The following is a 20,424-nucleotide window of genomic DNA, read 5'->3' as shown; positions in this document are numbered from 1 at the left end:
TCCTGATGATGATCCTGGTATTCCTCTAAAAGGATCGAAACGTCGTCGACCCCCTCTAAAATAGCATGCACGTTACTCCATTGTGTTGAAAAAGTGCAATAGCTGTTTTGTAAAAAGCTTATAACACTGGATAATCGAAAAAGCTTCAAATTTTGTCTTGCCTGAAATGCCCTGTTTTGTTTTGTTAATGTCATTGTTCTATTTGGACACAGGACTGTGTCCCACATGTAATTTGTTATATGTATGAAAATCTAAAAATTGGAATAATTAAATCGGTTGTCCGGCTGGACTTCCAGAATATAGTATCGATTCAGAACTATATTTATCTAATCACTATCCCAACTATTTGAGGATCACAGCTGTTCTAGAAGCAGTCAGAAATAACAAGTGTTATTTTTTTTTCAATGACATTGGTTACACAAGTTTTGAGAATTTTCTTTTAAAAGTGAATTTTTCTCAGTTTCCATATTAAATGGTAAAAAAACAAAAAAACGAAATGTTAAGAAACAGAGAAAAACAAGTTCAGAAAAAAACAAAGGTTCTTATTAGAACCACCTCTCGTGACTTAAAGAAAGGAAAAGTGTATGTGTCTGGATGTGTAAGTGAGTTCCTGTGTGAGTGGCATTATAAGTGAATGAGTTGGGTCAGTGGCTATATAGGTGACTAAGTGGGCATCTGAGTGGTTGCATAACTGTGATTGGCTGTGTGAGTAGTTTTAGGGGTGAGTGAGTCAGTGTGTGAGTGGCTGTATAGGAGAGTGATTGGGTGTGTGAGTGGTTGTATGGGTGTAAGGGCTTGTGTGGGAGCTTGTATAGGTGCATAAGTGGATGTGTCAGTAGCTGTATTGGTGAGTAAGTAAGTGGGTCAGTGCTTGTATGAGTGAGTGTGTGTGTGAGAGTGTCTGCATGAGTGAGTGAGAGAGTGTGTCAGTGGCTGTATAAGTGAGTGAGTGGGTATGTGAGTGGATATGTCAGTAGCTGTATAGCTGACTAAGTGGGTGTCTGAGTGCTTGTATGAATCTGTGACTGGTTGTGTGAGTAACTGTATAAGTGAGTGGGTAGGTGTATGAGTGTGTGGGTGATTATATAGGTATGTGAGTCGCTGTATGGGTAAATAAGTAGGTGTGCGAGTAGCTGCATTGTGAGTGAGTGGCTGTGTGAGTGGCTGCATGGGTAGGTGAGTGGGTGTGTCAGTGGCTGTATGGGTGACTGAGTAGCTGTATGAGTGGATGTATGGGTTAGTGACTGTGTTTGACAGTGGCAGTATGGATAAGTGAGTGGGTGTTTGGTTAACTGAGTGGCTGTCTCAGTGGCTGTATTGGAGAGTGAGTATCTGTGTGAGTGGCTGTATGGGTAAATGAGTAGATATGTGAGTGCATGTGTATATATGTGCAGATGGGTATATCAGTGGCTGTATGGGTGAGTGAGTAGCTGTATGAGTGAGTGGGTATGTGAGTGGCTGTATGGGTGAGTGACTGGCTGCCTGAGTGGCTCTATCAGTGAGTGAGTAGCTGTGTGACTAGGTGTATGGGTAAGTGGCTGTATGGATAAGTAATTGGCTCTGTAAATAGCTGTATGGAAGAAGGATTGGGTATATAAGTGGGTGTATCTGTGAGTGAGTGGCTCTGTGAGTAGTTGTATAGGAGTGGGATTGGGTGTGTGAGTGTTTGTATGAGTGAGTGAGTGGGTGTGTGAGTGTATGAGTGAGTGAGAGGGTGTATCAGTGGTTGTACCAGTGGGTGACTGGGTGTATAAGGGTCTGCATTAGTGTGTGCCTGGGTGCATCAACAGCTGTATTAGTGTGTACCTGGGTGTGTCAGTGCTTGCATCTTTGGCTGCCTGGTTGTATCAGTGTCTGTATCAGTGTGTCCCTGAGTCTGTCAGGGCTGTGGCAGGGCGTCCCTTGGTGCATCAGTGGATCTCTCAATGTGTGCCTGGTTGTGTCAGTGGCTGTATCAGTATGTGCCTGGGTGTGTCAATTGCTGTATCAGTGTTTTTGCTGGATGTGTTAGTATCTACAACAGTGTGTGACACACTCAAGAATAAATTCGAGACCAATTTGTAAAAATAAAGTAAATTTTAATGTATTTTTTAAGACTAAGGAAACAGTTCTAAGGTAAGTACTTTCAGAGTTACTAATTTTTTACTTTCAGAAAATATATCACTTTTGTGTGAAATTACACACCATAGGAAACAATAGGGAAAAGAGGAGAAATGCATAAAAAATCAGGCAATGCTTTCACAAAGTTCACTTTCTCGTCCAAAGTTCCAGCAGGAGAAGTTTGGGAGAAGTTCGGGAGCATCCCGGATCGGGCAGGAGCAGAGTGCTGTGGGTCTTGGAAACTGGCACACAAAGACGAAGGGGGCTACTTACAAATGCACTTCACCGTTGGACATACAGGTAAGTCTGGTCGGTCTCCTTAGAGTGAGGAAGTCACAAGGGCCTGGGGACCACGGGAGCAGAGCTGGTTAGTCAGTGCTGGGGCGAGTGGAGATGAGTGCCAAGTGAACATGTTAGCCAGGCGTTGTGCATCTTTAGGGTCCTCACGGTAAGGAGCAGGCAACTTGGAGAGGCAATCTCGGGACAGCTGGGCAACTCAGCAATTGGGTCTCAAGTGCCTCGACATCCCACAATGGGTGGCTTGCTTCTGGTGCTTTGCGAGCCCACACTGGACTCTTCTTCTTGGTTTTTACTGTTGGGGGTCCAGTACCCCGGGTATTGGTACGCCATGGATCTGGTAGGTCCTGATGTCACCAAACCTAGTGGAGAGGCAGATCTGACCGTCCAGAGCTGTTAAACCTCTTCTTGCTTTGGTGCTGTATCAAGGTTGTTGGAGAGCAGCAAGTCGGTATCAGTGCCTGAGGTGTACTGGGGAGTGATACCTTCACTCCAAGCGAACTTCTCAGCGATTTCTCAAAGGTTTTAGGTGCGCTTGTGTTCTTGGAGTCCCTGCATGTTCAGAACAACACATCAGGCAGTGATTGTCAAGTCCTTGAAGCAGCTGGCAAGGTTTGGTGCATTTACATTCTGCAGCAGGGCTTCAGTTCTCCTGCAGCGGATCTTCTTTGCCCTGGTCTTCTTCTTCTTTGTCCTGATCTTTTCTGGTCTGATGAATCTGAGGTTCAGGTCTCGGGGAGCCACCTAAATACTGAATTTAGGGGCATTACAAGGGGAGACAGGTAATAGCCAATGGACTATCTACCTTTATGGTGCCTACACCCTTCAGTGATCAATTCCTGTGGGAATCAGAACTACACTAGCCCCGATTGGAAGTTTTTGCACCATCTCAATATGGTGGAATTTCAGCAGAGGGGTTCATCTCACCTGCCCTGCCCTAGGGATGGTGCAGGCTGAGGGGGATCCTCCGGTTCATCTAACTAATGTTCCCGCCTTACCTCCCACCAAAAGTGGAGCAGGAAAGGGGTCTTGGCCTCCCCCACTATCTGGGTGTTCCTGGGTTGGATTTTAAAGGTGACGTTGCCGTTTTCACCTGGGAAGGCCATTCTGTCATGGAGGAGGTGTGAAACACCCCTGCCCAGAGCAGGTATTGTTTCTGTCCACTGAGATTGATGGCTCTCACCCCATGAGGACAGAAAGATTTCTGGGGGTGGCAGGCTGCTTGAAACCTGCCAGAGACCCCGCTAGTGTTTGGTTACGTTTCAGGGGATCCTCTAAAAGGATCTCCTGTGTGAATTATTTAATAAATCCAACACTGGCATCAGTGGGGATTTATTAAGACAAGATATTTGGTAACAAACATCTTAGAAATCAGTAAAGCCATCATGGAGCTAGGAACATTGTGTTGACAAGTGTCCAGCCCATGTACCCTTTATGAATTCTCTGTTCACTTGCAAAATCACAGACTGGACTGGACATTGTAGGGGAATATCTGCTCATGTTTATATGACCACACATAGGATATAGTGCACCCTGGCTTAGGGCTAAACAGTAGGGGTAACTTACCTATATCTTATGCAATTTAGGGTTGGCATGGCACACAGGGCTGTGTGCCATGTCGACTGTAGGGCCTTTCCTGCACCAAGACATGAAGCCTTTAATGGCAGAGTGCAAATCCTTGGTGAGGGGACCCTGGGGTGGCACAATCAGTACTTCAGCCCAGAGGACCCTGTTCCGTACCCATGCCCTTGGTACCAGGGGTACCATTTACTAGGGTCTTACAGGGGCAGCTGAAGTTGTGCCAACCATGGTACAGTGTTTTGGGAAAGAGATCTGGCACTGGAGGCCTTGTTAGCAGGGACTGAGTGCATTTACTGTTGGAAATCACATCAGGCAAAAAGTGGGGGCTAACCATGCAAAAAAGAGGCACTTTCCCACACCACCCCACCCCCACCCCATGAAAGAGGATGACACTAACCTTTCTCTAGAGAGTCTTCCTCTTCTAAGTGGAATAACCTGGAAAGGAAATCTGCATTGTCATGGTCAGTCCCAGGTCTGTGTTCCACTGTAAAGCCCCTGAAGAGATATGGACCACCTTAACATTTTTGGGTTTTCTCCTTTCATCTGCATGTGCCGTCTGGGAGGTCTGTGGTCAGTTTGGACAAGAAAGTGAGAACCAACCAGGTATGGCCTCAGCGTATTCAGGGACCAAACCACAGCTAAGGCTTCCCTCTCTATGGCACTCCAACTCTGGTCTCTGGGGAGAATCCACCTGCTTATGAAAGCAACAGATTGGTCAAGGCCATCATCATTGGTCTGGGGTAGGACAGCTCCCATTCCATGTTCAGAGGCATCTGTCTACACTAAGAACTGCTTTAAGTAATCTGGACCTTTTAGAATGGGTGCTGACCACATTGCTTCTATCAAGGTGTCAAAAGCCTTTTGACAGCTCACTGTCCAGTTTTCCTTTTTGGGCATTTTCATAGAGGTCAATTCTGTGAGGGTGGCCACAATGGACCCATATCTCTGCAAAAACCTCCTGTAGCACACAGTCAAGCAAAGAAATGCCCTGACTTGGGTCTAGGTGGTTGGAGCTTCCCAATCCAGAATGGTCTGGATTTTGATATATAGAGTCTCAACTTGGCCTCCACCAACAAGGTGGCTCAAGTATACAACTTTGCCCTGCCCTATCTGGCACTTACTTGCCTTGATAGCAAGGTCTGCTCTCTGTAGAGCCTCCAGGACCTTTTGGAGGTGGATCATGTGATCCTGAAAGGTGGAGCTAAAGATGGCAATATAATCAAGATAAGCTGTACTATAGGTTTCCATTCCAGCAAGGACTTTATTCACTAACATCTGAAAGGTGGCAGAGGCATTCTTCATAGCCAATTGGTGTCACATTGAACTGGGAGTGCCAATCTTGTGTAGAAAATGCTGATTTTTCTTTTGTTCCTGGGGTCAGACCTATCTGCAAGGCCCCTGATGTGAGATAAAAGGTACTCAGATATGTGGCTGCCGCTTACCTGTCAATTAGCTCATCAGCTGTTGGAATTGGATTGGCATCTGTCTTGGTAAATGCATTGAGGCCCATGTAGTCCACACAAAACCTAATTTCCTTTTTTCCACCCTGGGAATGAGGCTTGGGGACTAACACAACTGGTCTGGCCCAGGGGCTCTCTGAGGGTTCAGAGACACACAACTCCAGTAACTTGCTTACCTCAGCTTTAATGCTTACCTTGACTTTATATTCTTTTTGACAGGTAGGCTGTCTTTAGTGTCTATATCATGTGTACACCGTTAAGTCTGTCCAGGGGTCAAGTAAAAGAGCTCAGCATACTGATTAAGGACGTGCATGCAATCAGTCCCTGGACTGGAAACCGGCATCCTAGGACCGGTTTCGGGGTTTCACCCCTCTTCAGTCAGGATAGCTTGATTCCAGTGGCATGGAGAGCACAGGGCCCATGTCTGGGCATACCCGTCCCACTCGGGGTGACAAATGCAAAAACAACAGCTGACGGACAGAATGCAGAACAATGTCATACATTCACCCCAGTTCAGAGATCTGGGCCTAAATCCCCAGTACAGAGATCTGGGCCTAAATCCATCGTTTTTTTGCTCACCATGCCATTCCAGTTTCAACCCAGCCATATGCAAATCAGTCTTGACCCTGTGCCTCATGGGAACAGTCCAGCCCGAACTGCCAAGCCACGTCCTCCCTGGACTGGAAACAAGCATCCTAAGACCGGTTTCAGGGTTTCACCCCTCTTCAGCCAGGATAGCTTGATTCCAGTGGCATGGAGAGCACGGGACCTATGTCTGGGCATACCCGTCCCACTCGGGGTGACAAATGCAAAAACAACAGTTGATGGACAGAATGCAGAACAATGTCATACATTCACCCCAGTACAGAGATCTGGGCCTAAATCCATCGTTTGTTTGCTCACCATGCCATTCCAGTTTGAACCCAGCCATATGCAAATCAGTCTTGACCCTGTGCCTCATGAGAACAGTCCAGCCCGTACTGCCAAGCCAGGTTTTCCTTGGACTTGAAACAAGCATCCTAGGACCGGTTTCAGGGTTTCACCCCTCATCAGCGAGGATAGCTTGACTCCGTCAATTGTGTGCCTTTTGCTTTCTCGCCCTAAGTGCGCCAGGTATGCCCTGACTTGGGTCCTTGGCTCACTGTGCCACTGGAATCAAGCTATCCTGGCTGAAGAGGGGTGAAACCCTGAAACCGGTCCTAGGATACTTGTTTCCGGTCCAGGGAGGACCTGGCTTAGCAGTTCGGGTTGGACTGTTCCTATGAGGCAAGTAGCAAACGGGCTTTCACCTACATTTCTCCTACCTTGCTCGCAATAACGGTTCTAGCACTGACCTTTTACCCAGTTATGTGCTGCATAAATGTCGATTGGTTTCCTTGAAACTAGCCTCATTTATTATGCATGAGGATTCTTAGAAAAGTCCCCTGTACATGATGTATATAACAGGATTAACTTTCTCTGTATAAAAGTCATGGTCATCTTCATCCTAGGGCGAAATAACTACTTTGCATGATTGCAGGTATTGATTTAGGCTCACTTACATAATCGTATTCACAACATATTGATTGTGGTAGGAATCCCGTGGCTATCTTTACGGTAGAAAAGAACCATACCATCACTAGATAGACAGTGGAGAAGCTTCCACGCTGAAACAATACACTGGGGTCCTGGCCTGCAGAAGCTTCAATACGCAGCAATCTGACATCCCTTGCAGGGAGAAGGGGGATGGGAGCACACTGCTTCACCTCCCAGCACAGTTTACCCCTTAGCATTATGGTAAATGCAGTTTACTTTAAATGCTTACTTGAGTTTTTGCTGAAGTGTTTCACCAAAGTTGGTGCAGGTTAATGCTGTGAATCTCTAGACACGTGTTTCTGGATATTATCCTTCATCAGTAGAGATAAAAAACAAAATTCATCTGGGGTTGCTGAGAAAGCTGCTACAATCCTCTCGGGTCTCAGTACCTCTCTCAGGCACACAGGTGCATCTCCAAAAGCTCGTCAGCTCAATGGTTCAAGGGAGCCTTTTCAAACAAAATGAGTATGGGAGCACACTGCTTCACATCCCAGCACAGTTCACCCCTTAGCTTTATGGTAAATGCAGTTCACTTTAAACGCTTACTTGAGTTTTTGCTGAAGTGTTTCACCAAAGTTGGTACAGGTTAGTGCTTTGAATCTCTAGACACATGTGTTTCTGGATATTATCCTTCATCAGTAGAGATAAAAAACTAAATTCATCTGGGGTTGCTGAGAAAGCTGCCACAATCCTCTCAGGTCTCAGTACCTTTCTCTGGCATACAGGTGCATCTCCACTGCAGGGTGTCCAACTCTACACCAAGACGGGGTCCTTCATTCTCACCCATCAGATAATGGGGTTGGCTCTTTCCTAGGGGATTTCTTAGCTTTACACCCACATACATGCTAGGTACATTTAAGTACACTTAGTTAGGGTCCGCTTAGTAGGAGTACACTTGATTACTGTCATGATTATATGCCTGCATATATTCACTGTGTTAGCACCATGGTAGAATTCTACCTTCTATTTACTCTGTTGGTGCTTGTAATCTCTTGCGTTAGCTTCTGTCTATTAATTGTTGCAACACATATGTTTTATACTCAAATGACGCTGGTTCAATAAATGCTTATTGAAAACGTCCCTAACGTTTATTCTGTGTACCTCTCTGAGATTAAGTGAGCACGAGTGACTGAGCGAAAAGTACTGTACTGTTTCCACGATCCCTGAAGGATCAAGGGTTGTCATGTTCGATGGTTGCCAGAAACTATTCGCTCCTTGGTAAGGTTAGGGGGCTTATAGTGGCACTGTGAGCTAGCTGGGCTGAAGGCTGACATCTGCGGGGGTGTCTGGAATCAGTCTAGAACCAATCCCTTAGTTTATGTTGTCTAAGCACACAGATCCTATGTATTTGTAGGAACTAAATGACATGTTGCCGCCAACATTAGTTTGGTTCCTATTTAAGGGTCAAATCTGAGTAGTTCAGTCATGCTTTCTCAGAGACTCCTACTTACATTTTAACCAGAGATGTCTGGAGTGAGACGGGAAATCCGCTGCAGCTAAGTAGGTAAGCCCTGTGCATTGGCTGTTGGTTATATAAGCTTGATGGATTAAAATTTCCCACATTGTGCAAAACCTTATCTCTTTTCTCTTACACTTCCTCTTAAAAATGTCTAACACTGGAGACAGTGCTGCGAATGCAGGGGAGGAAGATCAGGATGTTGCTCTTAACATTACAGAAAATAGCAGACATGCAGTTACTGGGAAATTAGTGGAACACGGCCCCCAGCAATGGGTGGAAATGTTACCTTCGTGATTGAGGCACGCAAGGCATTCAGAACAGAGGTATTCTATTCTTGGGTTAGATTCCCGCCTGCAGATGCATACACACATTTGTTTCATACTTACATTGAAGATGAGACACCTGAAGATTACTTTCCTTACATGGACATAGAAGTCCTGTGAACTTACTAAGAGCATATTAATTGGTGATCTCCAACCTCCCTCAAGCAACAAGCCGACGCCTTCAGCCTCAACCTGAGGGGTCCCACCAATTACGAACGGAGCCGGTTAGGAAGAAGTCAATGCCAAAAGACACCCCTGTACCAATGCCTCACGACCTTCAGTGTCCCACCAATGATGTCCAGTCATCTCCCAAGTACCCAACATTTATCTCTCCAGCCAGTGGTCGCATTCAACAAGCCTCCCTGTCTGAGCCTGCCACATCTTTTCCAAATCGAGGCTCTCCATTGCAATCCAGAGGGCTAACAACGTCCCCTTGGCACTTTGCATCCAGCTGCCTCTGTGCCGCTGGTGGTGCAGCTCCTGTGCTGATTGTTGGCCCCTGCAGGGCTGATCCTAACCCCAGGAGCTCCACTCCCACCTCAGAGTGGCCTGGTCAAAAGCAGTCCCTGACCGAGGATCCCATTAGCCCATTGCCTAATACTCTGCAACCGGCCACCCCAGTGCAGCTGGTGGTGCAATTTGACTTCCTAACTAGACATTGGGGAACCTTGGTCCTAACCCTACAAAAGCTATACTTGTAAGTCGGTCACCTACCTGTAAACCTCCAACACTCTTTTTCCCATAGAAACCAACGTTCCGATTTTTCTGTTCCTGAAAATGTCTGCATTAACCCGTGTTTTATATGAAAGAAAAATAACTGTATCTTAAACCTGAAAAAGTCTTACTTACCTTTGTATTGTAGTATCCACACTGTGCTATCTAGACAGATCACCCAGAGTAGTCGATGTAATCTAAAAGTAGTGCAACAGTAATCAAAAGTAATTTCTATGTAATTTAACCTGGTTTTAAAGCATATACAAAACTGTAACAATTGCAAATCCATTCCCAATTGCATTTCTGTGTAAATATTTACAATTGAAAGTACATTTTACCTACCTGTACCAAGTCCTACTTGGTTCTAGAAATAAAACCTAAGTATGCCTTTTTTATACTTATCCATTTGGTCTGGATTCTGTCCCCGAGTGTATGTAATCAGTACTTGATTGAGTGAATACAATAACTGCTTAACACACCCCCCTGATAAGCCTAACTGCTCACTCACACTACCATAAAGAGAGCTATTAGTGATTATTTAACCTCTGGGGTTTCCCTAGACTCTGTACACACTATACCTTACTTTGGTATAGTAAATACAGAGCCAGCTTCCTAGAATTGGTCACCCCACACTCAGCCCATATGTGTTTCAATTATGCAGACATGAAGTTTCTACCTCTGTCTTATACTACCTCCTTAGAAAAGCCATTCCTAGTAAAAATACCAGGGAGGGTCTTGGCCACTGCAGGTACAGTGGTGGTCCTTAGAGGAATTGCTTCCGGGTACCTGGTGGCATGATTCACAACCACCAAAATAAATGTATTCCCTGAGGCTGTTGGATCAACAATGTCAATCCCTATCCTTTCAAAGGGTACCCCAACCACTGGAAGTGGATTTAAGGGTGCCTTCAGGTGGCTACCTGTCTTGCAACTGGCCTGATAGGTAGCACAGGATGTGCAAAACTCCTTTACCTTCTGGGACATTCCTGGCCAGTAGCAGTGATTGAATAACTGACTCCAGGTTTGTGTCTGTCCAAGATGTTCAGCTAGGGGAATGTCGTGTCATAAGGTTAGGAAAAGCTCTCTAAACTGCTGAGGCACTGCCACTCTACTAGTGGCACCATGTTTGTGGTCTCTGGCCTCAGTGTATAGGGGTCCCTCCTCCAAATAGGTCCTCTGGGAACCGCTGACAATTCCCTTTTCCTGATTAGCAGATTGCTGCCTCAGGCTTTCAAGAGTGGGACAGTTTCTCTGCCCCTGGTACAGATCTTCCCAAGACGGTCCCCTGGTCCAAATAGCTTGCAGTGTAAGGCCCAAGCTCCTCAGTCTCAGTTCCATCTGGGGCTGACGAGTCTTCTCCCTGAAGATAGGGGACTTGGTCTGGTATCTGTTTTGAAGCTGGCTCTACGGTCTTCCTGCCTTTTCTCTTGGAAGGTTGGTCCATCATTTCAGACTCCAACACTTCTTTTTCACCTTGGGTTTTGCTTTGTGCCCTTCTACACACACTCATTCAAGTATTCAAAGCATTGCTTCATGGGTTTTCTTTTCTACCTCAGCCATTTGCTGAATACTCCAATTCATTTCCATGCAGATACTGTACAGGGATAGCAGAAGACACCACTATCATTATGAGGCCACTAACCACTCCCAATCCAAGGTCACGAAGACCATTGGAGGTACCTTAGGCTGATTATCAGCGATGAGGACTGTATAGGTCTGTCCTAGGAGATGTTGGTCTGGGGACACCAGTGGCTCAGCCTAATACCATTCATATTTTGCTGTTGTCTGTATCTCTCCAGGTTACTGGGCCAGAAGCCAGTGTAGCTGTAACCACTCCTCTCTCTGAGACACACACATTCCAGAATAAAATCGCAATCAATTTGTAAAAATAAAGTACATTTTAAGTGCTTAGTAAGACCAAGAACACAGTTAGTGTGTAATTTAATTGTGCAATTAACTCTTCCAAATCACTACTTTCATGTCGTACTTGTTGCATTGGAGTCTCCATCTCATTCATGGCAATTGGAGCTTCATTTTTAATGATTGGCTGCCCAGGAGGATCTTGACTTAGGGAAAATGTACTTTGGCTGCTTTGTGTACTCTCTTTAGCTATCTCAGTAGTGATTGTTTCTTCCTGTTCAATCTCATCACTTAACATTTTCAAATAGATAGGAAATATCTATTTGCAATTATATCCTTTGCAGCATTGAAACAATATTTGTAGCAGTCAGAGTCACTGAATAATTCTGATTCAGAACACCAATGCTTAAACTTCTGCATAAGTGCCAAATAGAAAAACTCCCTTTTTTTAGCAATCTGGCAACTCAGTTTCTATGATTAATTAGACTGCCTTTGCTGTGTCATACTAAACAATCATCACAACCAACTACTGCAAATTTACTTTCATCTACAGTTTCCGTGACATTGTTTCTATATCTGTAGTTTTGGAGCAAATCATAAAGACATATATTTTCAAGATGTGGAGTCAGTTTTGGATAGTAGGTATCCAGCATGTTTGTTTAGACAATATCTGTACTTTCTGGGTCAAATTCTTCAAGGTACTGAATTTCAGAAAATACTTTAGCACTCTGTTCTGCGTGCATACTAGGCCTAGACTCACCCAACTAATTCCTCTTGACTTAGAGTAGAAACTAGCTGAACTCAACCAATCACAGCATTCATAGGATGACATTTTCTTATGTGAAAGCATCTTCAAGCTGAAGCTGTACAGTTTATTTGACAAAGACTTTTCGGCAGAAAACTCTTCCTATGTCTCCTTTATCTTCGTCTTTTTAAATTTCATTATGTATGAAGTAACATAACAAGCAACAGCTATGGAGTTGTCTGCAACAAACTGAATATCCATATTGGCCAGGGGCAGTTCCTCTTAAGGAGCGTTATGGGTGGTACATCTCCTCCAATTTGAGCCATGACAAGCTGTAGGTCAAATACATGAGCCATGATGACTGAATAGCACATTTAGCCGACTTTAGTGCAAAGTGGGACAGGCTGCAGTACTATGCTCGCAATGTTGTAGGGGGAGGAAGTGTGGCCCTGTCACAGTATACCAGGTGACATTATCCATCGGGATGGTTGCCTGCTTCTGTGAAGTGTGCATGTTCGATTGACCGTTAGCTTCAATGAGGCCAACCTTACCTGTGTACATTTTCCCTCTGAATTTTCACTGTATGAGAGCTCTATGGGGACAGAAACCCAGTCCCCTTGTACTCTAAGGGAGCAAGGGTTGCCCCGCCCAGCCAATGGTATTGCTGCTTTCAAGCTTTCTGTTGAAGTACAGAGCATGAAAGCAGCATTGTGAATGGCTTTGTTTCCAGTACCTCTCACAGCTCTTCACTGCCTTCACACAGGAAAAACTAAACCACAAGAAGAGACTCAGAGAAAAGAGAGATCAGCAAGTCCAAACTCTCAGTGGTATGTCAAGAAGCAGGAACAGTTCTATAATTTTGTAACCTTTTTGTTGAATTGATTTTTACGCTCACCACTGTCATATTTTACCAGCCACCACTGAAATTGGCATTCCACATTTTCAGAATGACAAGATTGTAGTCATTGATAAATGTTGAGGCTTCTGTTCTCTTCTGGTTGTAGGGGTTTTTAGATGAGTTGCGAGTAATCGTATAAATGCAGATAAAAATTGTTGGCTCTTCCTTTGGAAATAACAGGTCCTGGAAATCCAAAACGACATTTAGTGTAAAATTCCTTTTACTCAGATGTTTTTGCCAACAGTACTTCCCACATCTATGTATTTGAAAACTTAAGCCCCCATTAGGATGGTGGGCGGACTTCAGTCCGCCCGCCACCCTAGCAGTGCTGTGGCCGTCTGCCAGAGGTGCGGTGGTCCCACACTGCCAATTAGGATGTGACCGCCACCCTGGCAGTCACATCCCGCATCTTTGGCATTGCGGTGGGCGGCGCTGTAAGCAGCACCCACCGCAATGCCAAAGAGGCATGTTGTGCATTGCCATGCACAACGTGACAGGCACCGCGAGGTGCCTTCCACCTTGTGCATTGCAATGAGTGCAGCCATACATCCCCCCACCCACCTCAGGGGCCCGCAACCGGCTCCCAAAGTAATTTTCTGCATGCCTTTCCATTACACAGCCATCATAATATGGATGGCGGTGCCCACAAGGCACCGGCACCATATTCTGGGCTTTTTCCGCCCGGCCGGCAATCGTGACGTTTGCCGACCGGCGGAAAAGCGGCGGATGGACTTTCCATCCGTCGCGGTACCCCCGCCATAGTAAAATGGCGAAGGTAAATTGTGATGTGATGGCAGGCGGATCGCCACCACCGGCCGGGCGGTGGCGATCCGCCCGCCATCATAATGGCCCTCTTAGTACTTGCTGATTTAGGCCTTTTTCGTCACTGTCTTTTGGGATGATACATGTAACATACTGCTCTGTGAAAGAAAGTACAGACTACAACATATGAATATGAGGAGTACCTCTTGCTTGGTACTCTTTATGCCAAAAGAAATCAGAGACTTCTCCTGGTGGCTTTTTTTGTTGCAGAATAAGGTGAGCATGGCTTGAAATCTGTGCTCAAAATACCAACTAACATTTACAGGATCCGAAGAGCGAAGGTCTCCTGGTGTCTTCAGTTTGATGTCCTTTATATTATAGCGTGCTTCTCTCAAAAAGTCATGCAAGTCATCTCATGTGTACTCTGCACAACTTTGGGTCACAAACCAAGTTAAAATTTCTTTACATACATTTCAGTTCACTATGACGATGATACCAATATTCATTGGTGCCACATTGGCATGCCATCAAATTGTATTCCAACTTCTCATCCTGTCCATGTATTTTGTCGAGAAAGTCTTTTACAGATATACTTCGTAGATTAATTCCTACCTTAAGAATGTGGTTAACAGCGTATGATAGCCCAGACAAATCACAAATATCAGATTGAATATGTAAGGAATACGTTGACGAGATCTAGGGTCCTCAGAATGTAATCTGGTTGATCTATACTCAGCTGCTGATATTTGCACTGGACAGTCATCACAGCCTCCATCTACTCCAGTTGGAAATAGTTATGGAAAACAGTGAGCCTCCAGACATTTCTTTCAGATACTCATTGGAGCTCTTCTAGTTTGTTTTATCTGGTATAGTTTGAAGGCATTTCCCATAACTTCTTTCGAATGCAGTGGATGGATGCAGTAGTGCTCATATATTTCTTCAGTTTTATAAATCATACTGTTCCTCCACAAATAAATACAGAGCAACTTCTAGCAAATTTTCTCTGTTTTCTAGCTCAGTTTTTGATTACAAATCTACTTTTCAAATTTGTCTTTTGTATTGAGTGTGTCAACAACATATACAAACAAAGTTTGGTTTCTCTGTAGAAGCTGCATTAAACTTTGTTATTTCTTGGGCAAATTTATCTGTACAAATATCTGTATTCTGCTTTTCTACACTTTGACATACCAACTCCTCATTTTCTCCAGACTCTATTTCAGGACCAAAGTAATGGAACAGAATATCATCCCAAACTTTTTCTAACTCTGATACTGTGCCATACAACAGCACTTTGTTCAATTGTCCTAAGCCCAATGCAGGTGTGTTTACATAGTAAAGTCTTCTAACTAAATTTCACATTTTAGAATGATAAACAGCCAACATGAGAATGGTGATAGGTGTTTGTGCACACCTTCATGGATAGACACGCCAAAGAGTGCCTGTGTAAGTAAATGTGTCAGTTTTCTCACTTTGCATGCATCTTATCCTTGCAAGAGTGCAATTTTGTGCCTCACACTTTTACTTAGAAAGTTCCTTAGAAAAAAGTCTCTTAATATTTCAAATGATTGCTGGTGAACACTCCAAATACTGCTGCAGTCCCATTTATACATGTGAGCATGTCTATGCCTTCCTTGTCGCTCTGGAGCTATGTCCTCCTCTACATTTCTATGAACCATCTCCTCTTTTGCAATATAAGTGCAATCTTTTACCTCATAGCAACATCCAGTTGTTTTAACTGCATGCAATAATGTGCTCTCTTGGAAGTAGCTTTTTTCATTAAAGAAATAGATACGTTTCCATTCTCCTATGAAAACTTTGTAAAAGCTACTTCTATAAATAATCATTTGTTTACATCTGTTGTTCATAGACAACAGTGTTTTATCCAGTGTTCTCATTCTATTTAGTATCAGGATAAATACTTTACGCCTCAGGGCAAATGCTTTACCCATTACACATTCTGTGTGTTTTCGTTTTGCTTCAATGCTGCTGCTCTTCTCTTATACTGCTTTATATTTCTTGCCAAATTCTGTAATACCCTACTTCTAAACATTCTTCTTCTTATATCTTTGAATTGTTTCTGCATTGCTGTCAGATGAGCTGTTTTTTAGAACACTTTCCACTTTGAACATGACTTACTGCTTTTCATTTTTGAGTTGTTGGTAAAAAAATAATTTTATTGACATCATTTTCCACACTTTTCATTTTTAGGTTGAGCATCTCCATGCATGCACTGACTGCAAGACCTGCTATAATCATTCTACAGAGTGTAATGCCGCCTGCTGCTTGCATTTGAGGCTTAGCTGACACCACGCCTTCGCTAGTCAGGCGTATCTTTGCTGATTTGCTTCGCATATTTTGCACATGGAACTGCCTATTTTGCACAATTGAGTTCGGAAATGTCCTCATACTTGCACTTTAAAAATTGAATAACATTTTAATCACCACTCCTTCATCATTTTGGTTTTAACTTACGCTTTTTTAACTTGTGTATTTGTGTGTTCCACCACTTCCTGGTCCCTCGCTGGGCCGCTGAGAGCCGCCATCTTGGGTCTGGGGCGCTCTAGTCGTGCGCACACGGGACGACTATTTGATGCGCGCCGGACAGTCGCGCAGCGCTTTGAGGCTTAGCTGACACCACGCCTTCGCTAGTCAGGCGTATCTTTGCTGATTTGCTTCGCATATTTTGCACATGGAACTGCCTATTTTGCACAATTGAGTTCGGAAATGTCCTCATACTTGCACTTAAAAAATTGAATAACATTTTAATCACCACTCCTTCATCATTTTGGTTTTAACTTACGCTTTTTTAACTTGTGTATTTGTGTGTTCCACCACTTCCTGGTCCCTCGCGGTGCCGCTGAGAGCCGCCATCTTGGGTCTGGGGCGCTCTAGTCGCGAGCACACGGGACGACTATTTGATGCGCGCCGGACGGACGCGCGCTGCGGGCGCGCCGCGGGCGCGCCATAGGCGCGCCTAAGGCAAGCCCGTCTGCGCCGGTCCGCGTCCTGACCGCGTCCAGCATCAGTTACGCTGCCCGTGTCCCTCGTCTTTCGGGGGGCCCGCTGATATACAGCCGCTATGATCTACTGCCACTGAGACCCAAATCTTGCACTCCCAACTTGAATTGGGATGTGAGTTGTAGCCATCATCTATCATGTACCATCTGTAAATTCCATCTGAGCCATGCTCCTAGAGGACTACAACCTCGCCTCAGTGGGGCGGTGAGATCTAGAACTCGTCCAACTATTAAAGCTGGCCTGATTAACAGTCGGTCGTTGGTAAAACATTACCAGGATATTTTTGACCTTATCCTGGACCAACACTTCGATCTTCTGTTTATCACGGAGACTTGGATGAATGATTCTTCCAATCCTATTGTTCAGATGGCGATCCCAGCAGGCTATTCGATCTGCCGAGCTGACCGCTTGTGTGGTAGGGGGGGTGGTGTGGCCATTATCTACAGAAATGTCTGGGAGGTGACTCTGGGTAATAATCTCTCGCTAGACCAGAGTGAACTCCTCGACTTCACCATTGTTTTTTCGGCCCACTCTACGCTGGCCGGCACCTTAGTCTATAGGCCACCTGGTTACGCTGGTCCTTTTCTCAGTGGTCTTGGAGAGGTGCTTGTTTCCCGCGCATTGCGCTTCTCACAATACCTTTTTTTGGAAGACTTTAATATTCAGCTTGACCAACGGGATTTGAGTGACACTCAAGCCTTCCTAGAAGCGGTTGATCTAGCTCAGCTTACCCAATGGGTTAGCTCTCCTACCCATTGTGGCGGTCACATCCTGGACCCTATCTGTTCAAATTTCCCTATCTCCATTGAAAATCCGCTTCCAGTCTCTTGGTCTGATCATTTCCTCTCTTGTTTCGCGTGGTCTATGAGTGAAGGGGCAGCTGACCAACAGGTCATTTCCTGTCCCCCGTCTGCTAAAATTGATCCTATAGCTTTTCGGCTCTGTCTTGATAACTCTAGGGTTACTCTTCCGACTGATCTAAAAGGGGCCCTTGCATGTTTCTTGGGTTGGATTGGCCAAGCTGTGGACAGTCTTTCTCCCATGTCTTGCCGTCGTCGCCATAGAGATTCTCCCTCGCAACCTTGGTTTTCTCCCAATTTGAAATTGCTTAAACGGCACTGCAAAAAGCTTGAACGCATTTGGCGTACCGCCTTCTGCCCAACAGCTAAGAAGGCGCTGAGAGATGCCCAGAAGACTTACTATCAGGCCATTCGTCAGGCGAAAAGCCTTTACTATACTAAGCGGATTGAGTCCACCAGTAACAACTCTAAAGAAATGTTTTCAATCGTTCAGAGTTTCATGGCCCCGGAAGCTATGGCCACCAAACTCCCTGTTTCTGCGTCTTGGTGCGGAAAGCTATCTGACTTTTTTGCTGCTAAGATTCTGTCTATTCAGGCGACGTTTGCCTGTAATAGTGGGCCTCTAGCTGGAGGTCCTACTCCGACTTTGTTATTTTCTACCTTTTCTCCTGTGGACCCCTCCGAGTCCCTGAAATTATTGCAATCTCTAAAGTCAGGGTCCCCGTCTGATCCGTGCCCGGCCACGCTTTTGGCCTCCATTGCCGAGACAGTCAACTCGGAGGTAAATTCACTTGTTAATTTGTCCCTCACTGAGTTTGTTGTTCCACGGGAATGGAAACAAGCCAAAATCATCCCGTTGCTAAAAAAGCCATCCCTTGACTCCGGCAACCCTGACAACTATCGCCCGATTTCTCTACTTCCCTGCCTGGCAAAAATCTGTGAAAAGGTAGTCAACAGACAGCTGACTGCTTTCGTTGAGAAATCGAGGCTTCTCCATCCGGCTCAATCGGGTTTTAGAGCCTCCCATAGCACTGAGTCTACCTTGGTTGAGGTCTCGGAAGCTATCCGTGAGTGTCTGGATTTGGGGGGAAGTGCAGCCCTTATCCTTCTGGATTTGTCGGCTGCATTCGACACCGTGCCGCATGCGATGTTGTTGTCTCGGCTAGCTGATATCGGCATTACAGGTCAGGCCTGGAAGTGGCTGAAATCTTTTCTCTCTCTACGGTCTCAACAGGTCTGGCTCCCGCCTTTTGCGTCTCCTCCTCAGCCTGTGACTACCGGTGTGCCTCAGGGATCCTCGCTGAGTCCCCTGCTTTTTAATATTTATGTCACACCCTTAGTTCAACTGGCAGAGGAATGTGGGGCAAAGGTTGTTGCATATGCCGACGACACTCAGCTCCTTTTCACATGGGGTAAATCTGATTTCTCTACTACCAGAGTACAGGGCTGTCTGTCAGCAGTCTTTCATTGGCTATCCGGCGCTCAATTGAAGTGCAATGAGGATAAGACGGAAATCTTACTTTATGGTAAATTTCCTCCTCATTTTAGAGACTCTCTCTGGCCCTCAGCCTATCCCTCTCCTTCCTGCACGGGTCTCCCAGTCAAAAACTTGGGGGTCTGGTTTGACGAGCAGCTGTCCTTTCAAACTCAGATTAAAAAACTTACAGGCTGCTGCTTCGGTATTCTCAGATCCCTGCGAAAGTTTTTACCTTTGCTACCTAGACCAGCTAAGGAAACAGTGGTCCGGGCTTTGATCCTCTCTCGTCTTGACTATGCTAACGGTCTATATGTTGGCCTTCCTGACTATTTACTTAAAAAATTGCAGGTTATTCACAACGCGGCAGCCCGGCTGGTGGTTAATCTTCCCATCAGAAACTGTATCGCGCCTTCGCTCCACTTGCTGCACTGGCTGCCAGTCAAGAAACGCGTTGATTGATTGATTGCTCATTGTGCTCTATATGATGGAGGTCCTCTCTATATTAGGAAGCGCTTCTCTTTCTACAGGGCTACCAGGCTTTTGAGATCTTCTTCTCAGCTCCTTGCGTCCACCCCACGCGTTCATCTTCATCGTATGGGGGGTAGATCTCTTGCTTCTAAGGCCGTCATGCTGTGGAATGCACTGCCACTATCCTTACGTGCTATTCAGGATTCATTGCTGTTCAGGAAGCACCTCAAAACATTCTAGTTTTAACCTCCTTTGTGTCACTGTCCTTTTAGCTCGCGCCGGGACACTCCTAGGAGTAGCTGGGCGCGCTATAAATTACAATAACATAACATAACATTTGGTTCACTCCTGCATCATTTTTGTTTCCTGTCTCCTTAGAGGTTAGCTCTCTGATACATCACTTCCGGTTTTAGGCAAGGAGCACCGGCCAACTACAGTTTCCTTACACTCGCAAGTGTTATGTGTTTTTTGAGGGCTGATTGTTTACTTAATTTCATACTAGCATTCCTTGCGCTGTTTGTTCCTTGTGCTGTTTTTTTTTTTTGCACTACGGCCGCCACTCTACCGCTTGCCAGATGCATAACTGGTATGTCTTCCAGGGCTGCCCTTTATATTTATCACGGTGCTCACTTTTATTTTTTATTTAGCTGCGCACATAAATTATATGTATTCGGGCGCCACTCTTTATATTTAGCACGGCGCCTGTTTTTATGTCCGCTTCAAGGGCTGCCATGCGTATACGTTTTTTGTGGATGGGCACCGTGCTTTCTTTTACCACGGTGCTAAGTCGGGTCATCTATCAACTGGTTTTCCAAACTGTGGTTACCTTTACTGCCAGCCCGCTCTGTAGCGCTTTGATACCTTCGGGTTGGGTTTGCGTTATATACT

General features: G+C 45.2%; 1 protein-coding gene across 1 annotated transcript in view; it reads left to right on the top strand.

Annotated features, from left to right (window-relative positions):
• LOC146801981 (uncharacterized) overlaps window positions 1-20,424 on the top strand; it is a 114,810-nt gene that overhangs the window by 63,448 nt on the left and 30,938 nt on the right. The window contains exons 4-5 of the mRNA XM_085623723.1: window positions 2,266-2,400; window positions 15,138-15,216. Coding sequence (XP_085479849.1) covers window positions 2,266-2,400; window positions 15,138-15,142 — 140 coding nt within the window. The 3' untranslated portion in view covers window positions 15,143-15,216. The remainder of the gene's footprint in view (window positions 1-2,265; window positions 2,401-15,137; window positions 15,217-20,424) is intronic.

This window comes from Triturus cristatus, chromosome 8, assembly GCF_964204655.1.
Source record: "Triturus cristatus chromosome 8, aTriCri1.1, whole genome shotgun sequence".
NCBI classification, from domain to species: domain Eukaryota; kingdom Metazoa; phylum Chordata; class Amphibia; order Caudata; family Salamandridae; genus Triturus; species Triturus cristatus.
Note: the sequence above shows the minus strand (reverse complement) of the source record. Positions and strands in the feature narration are given on the sequence as shown.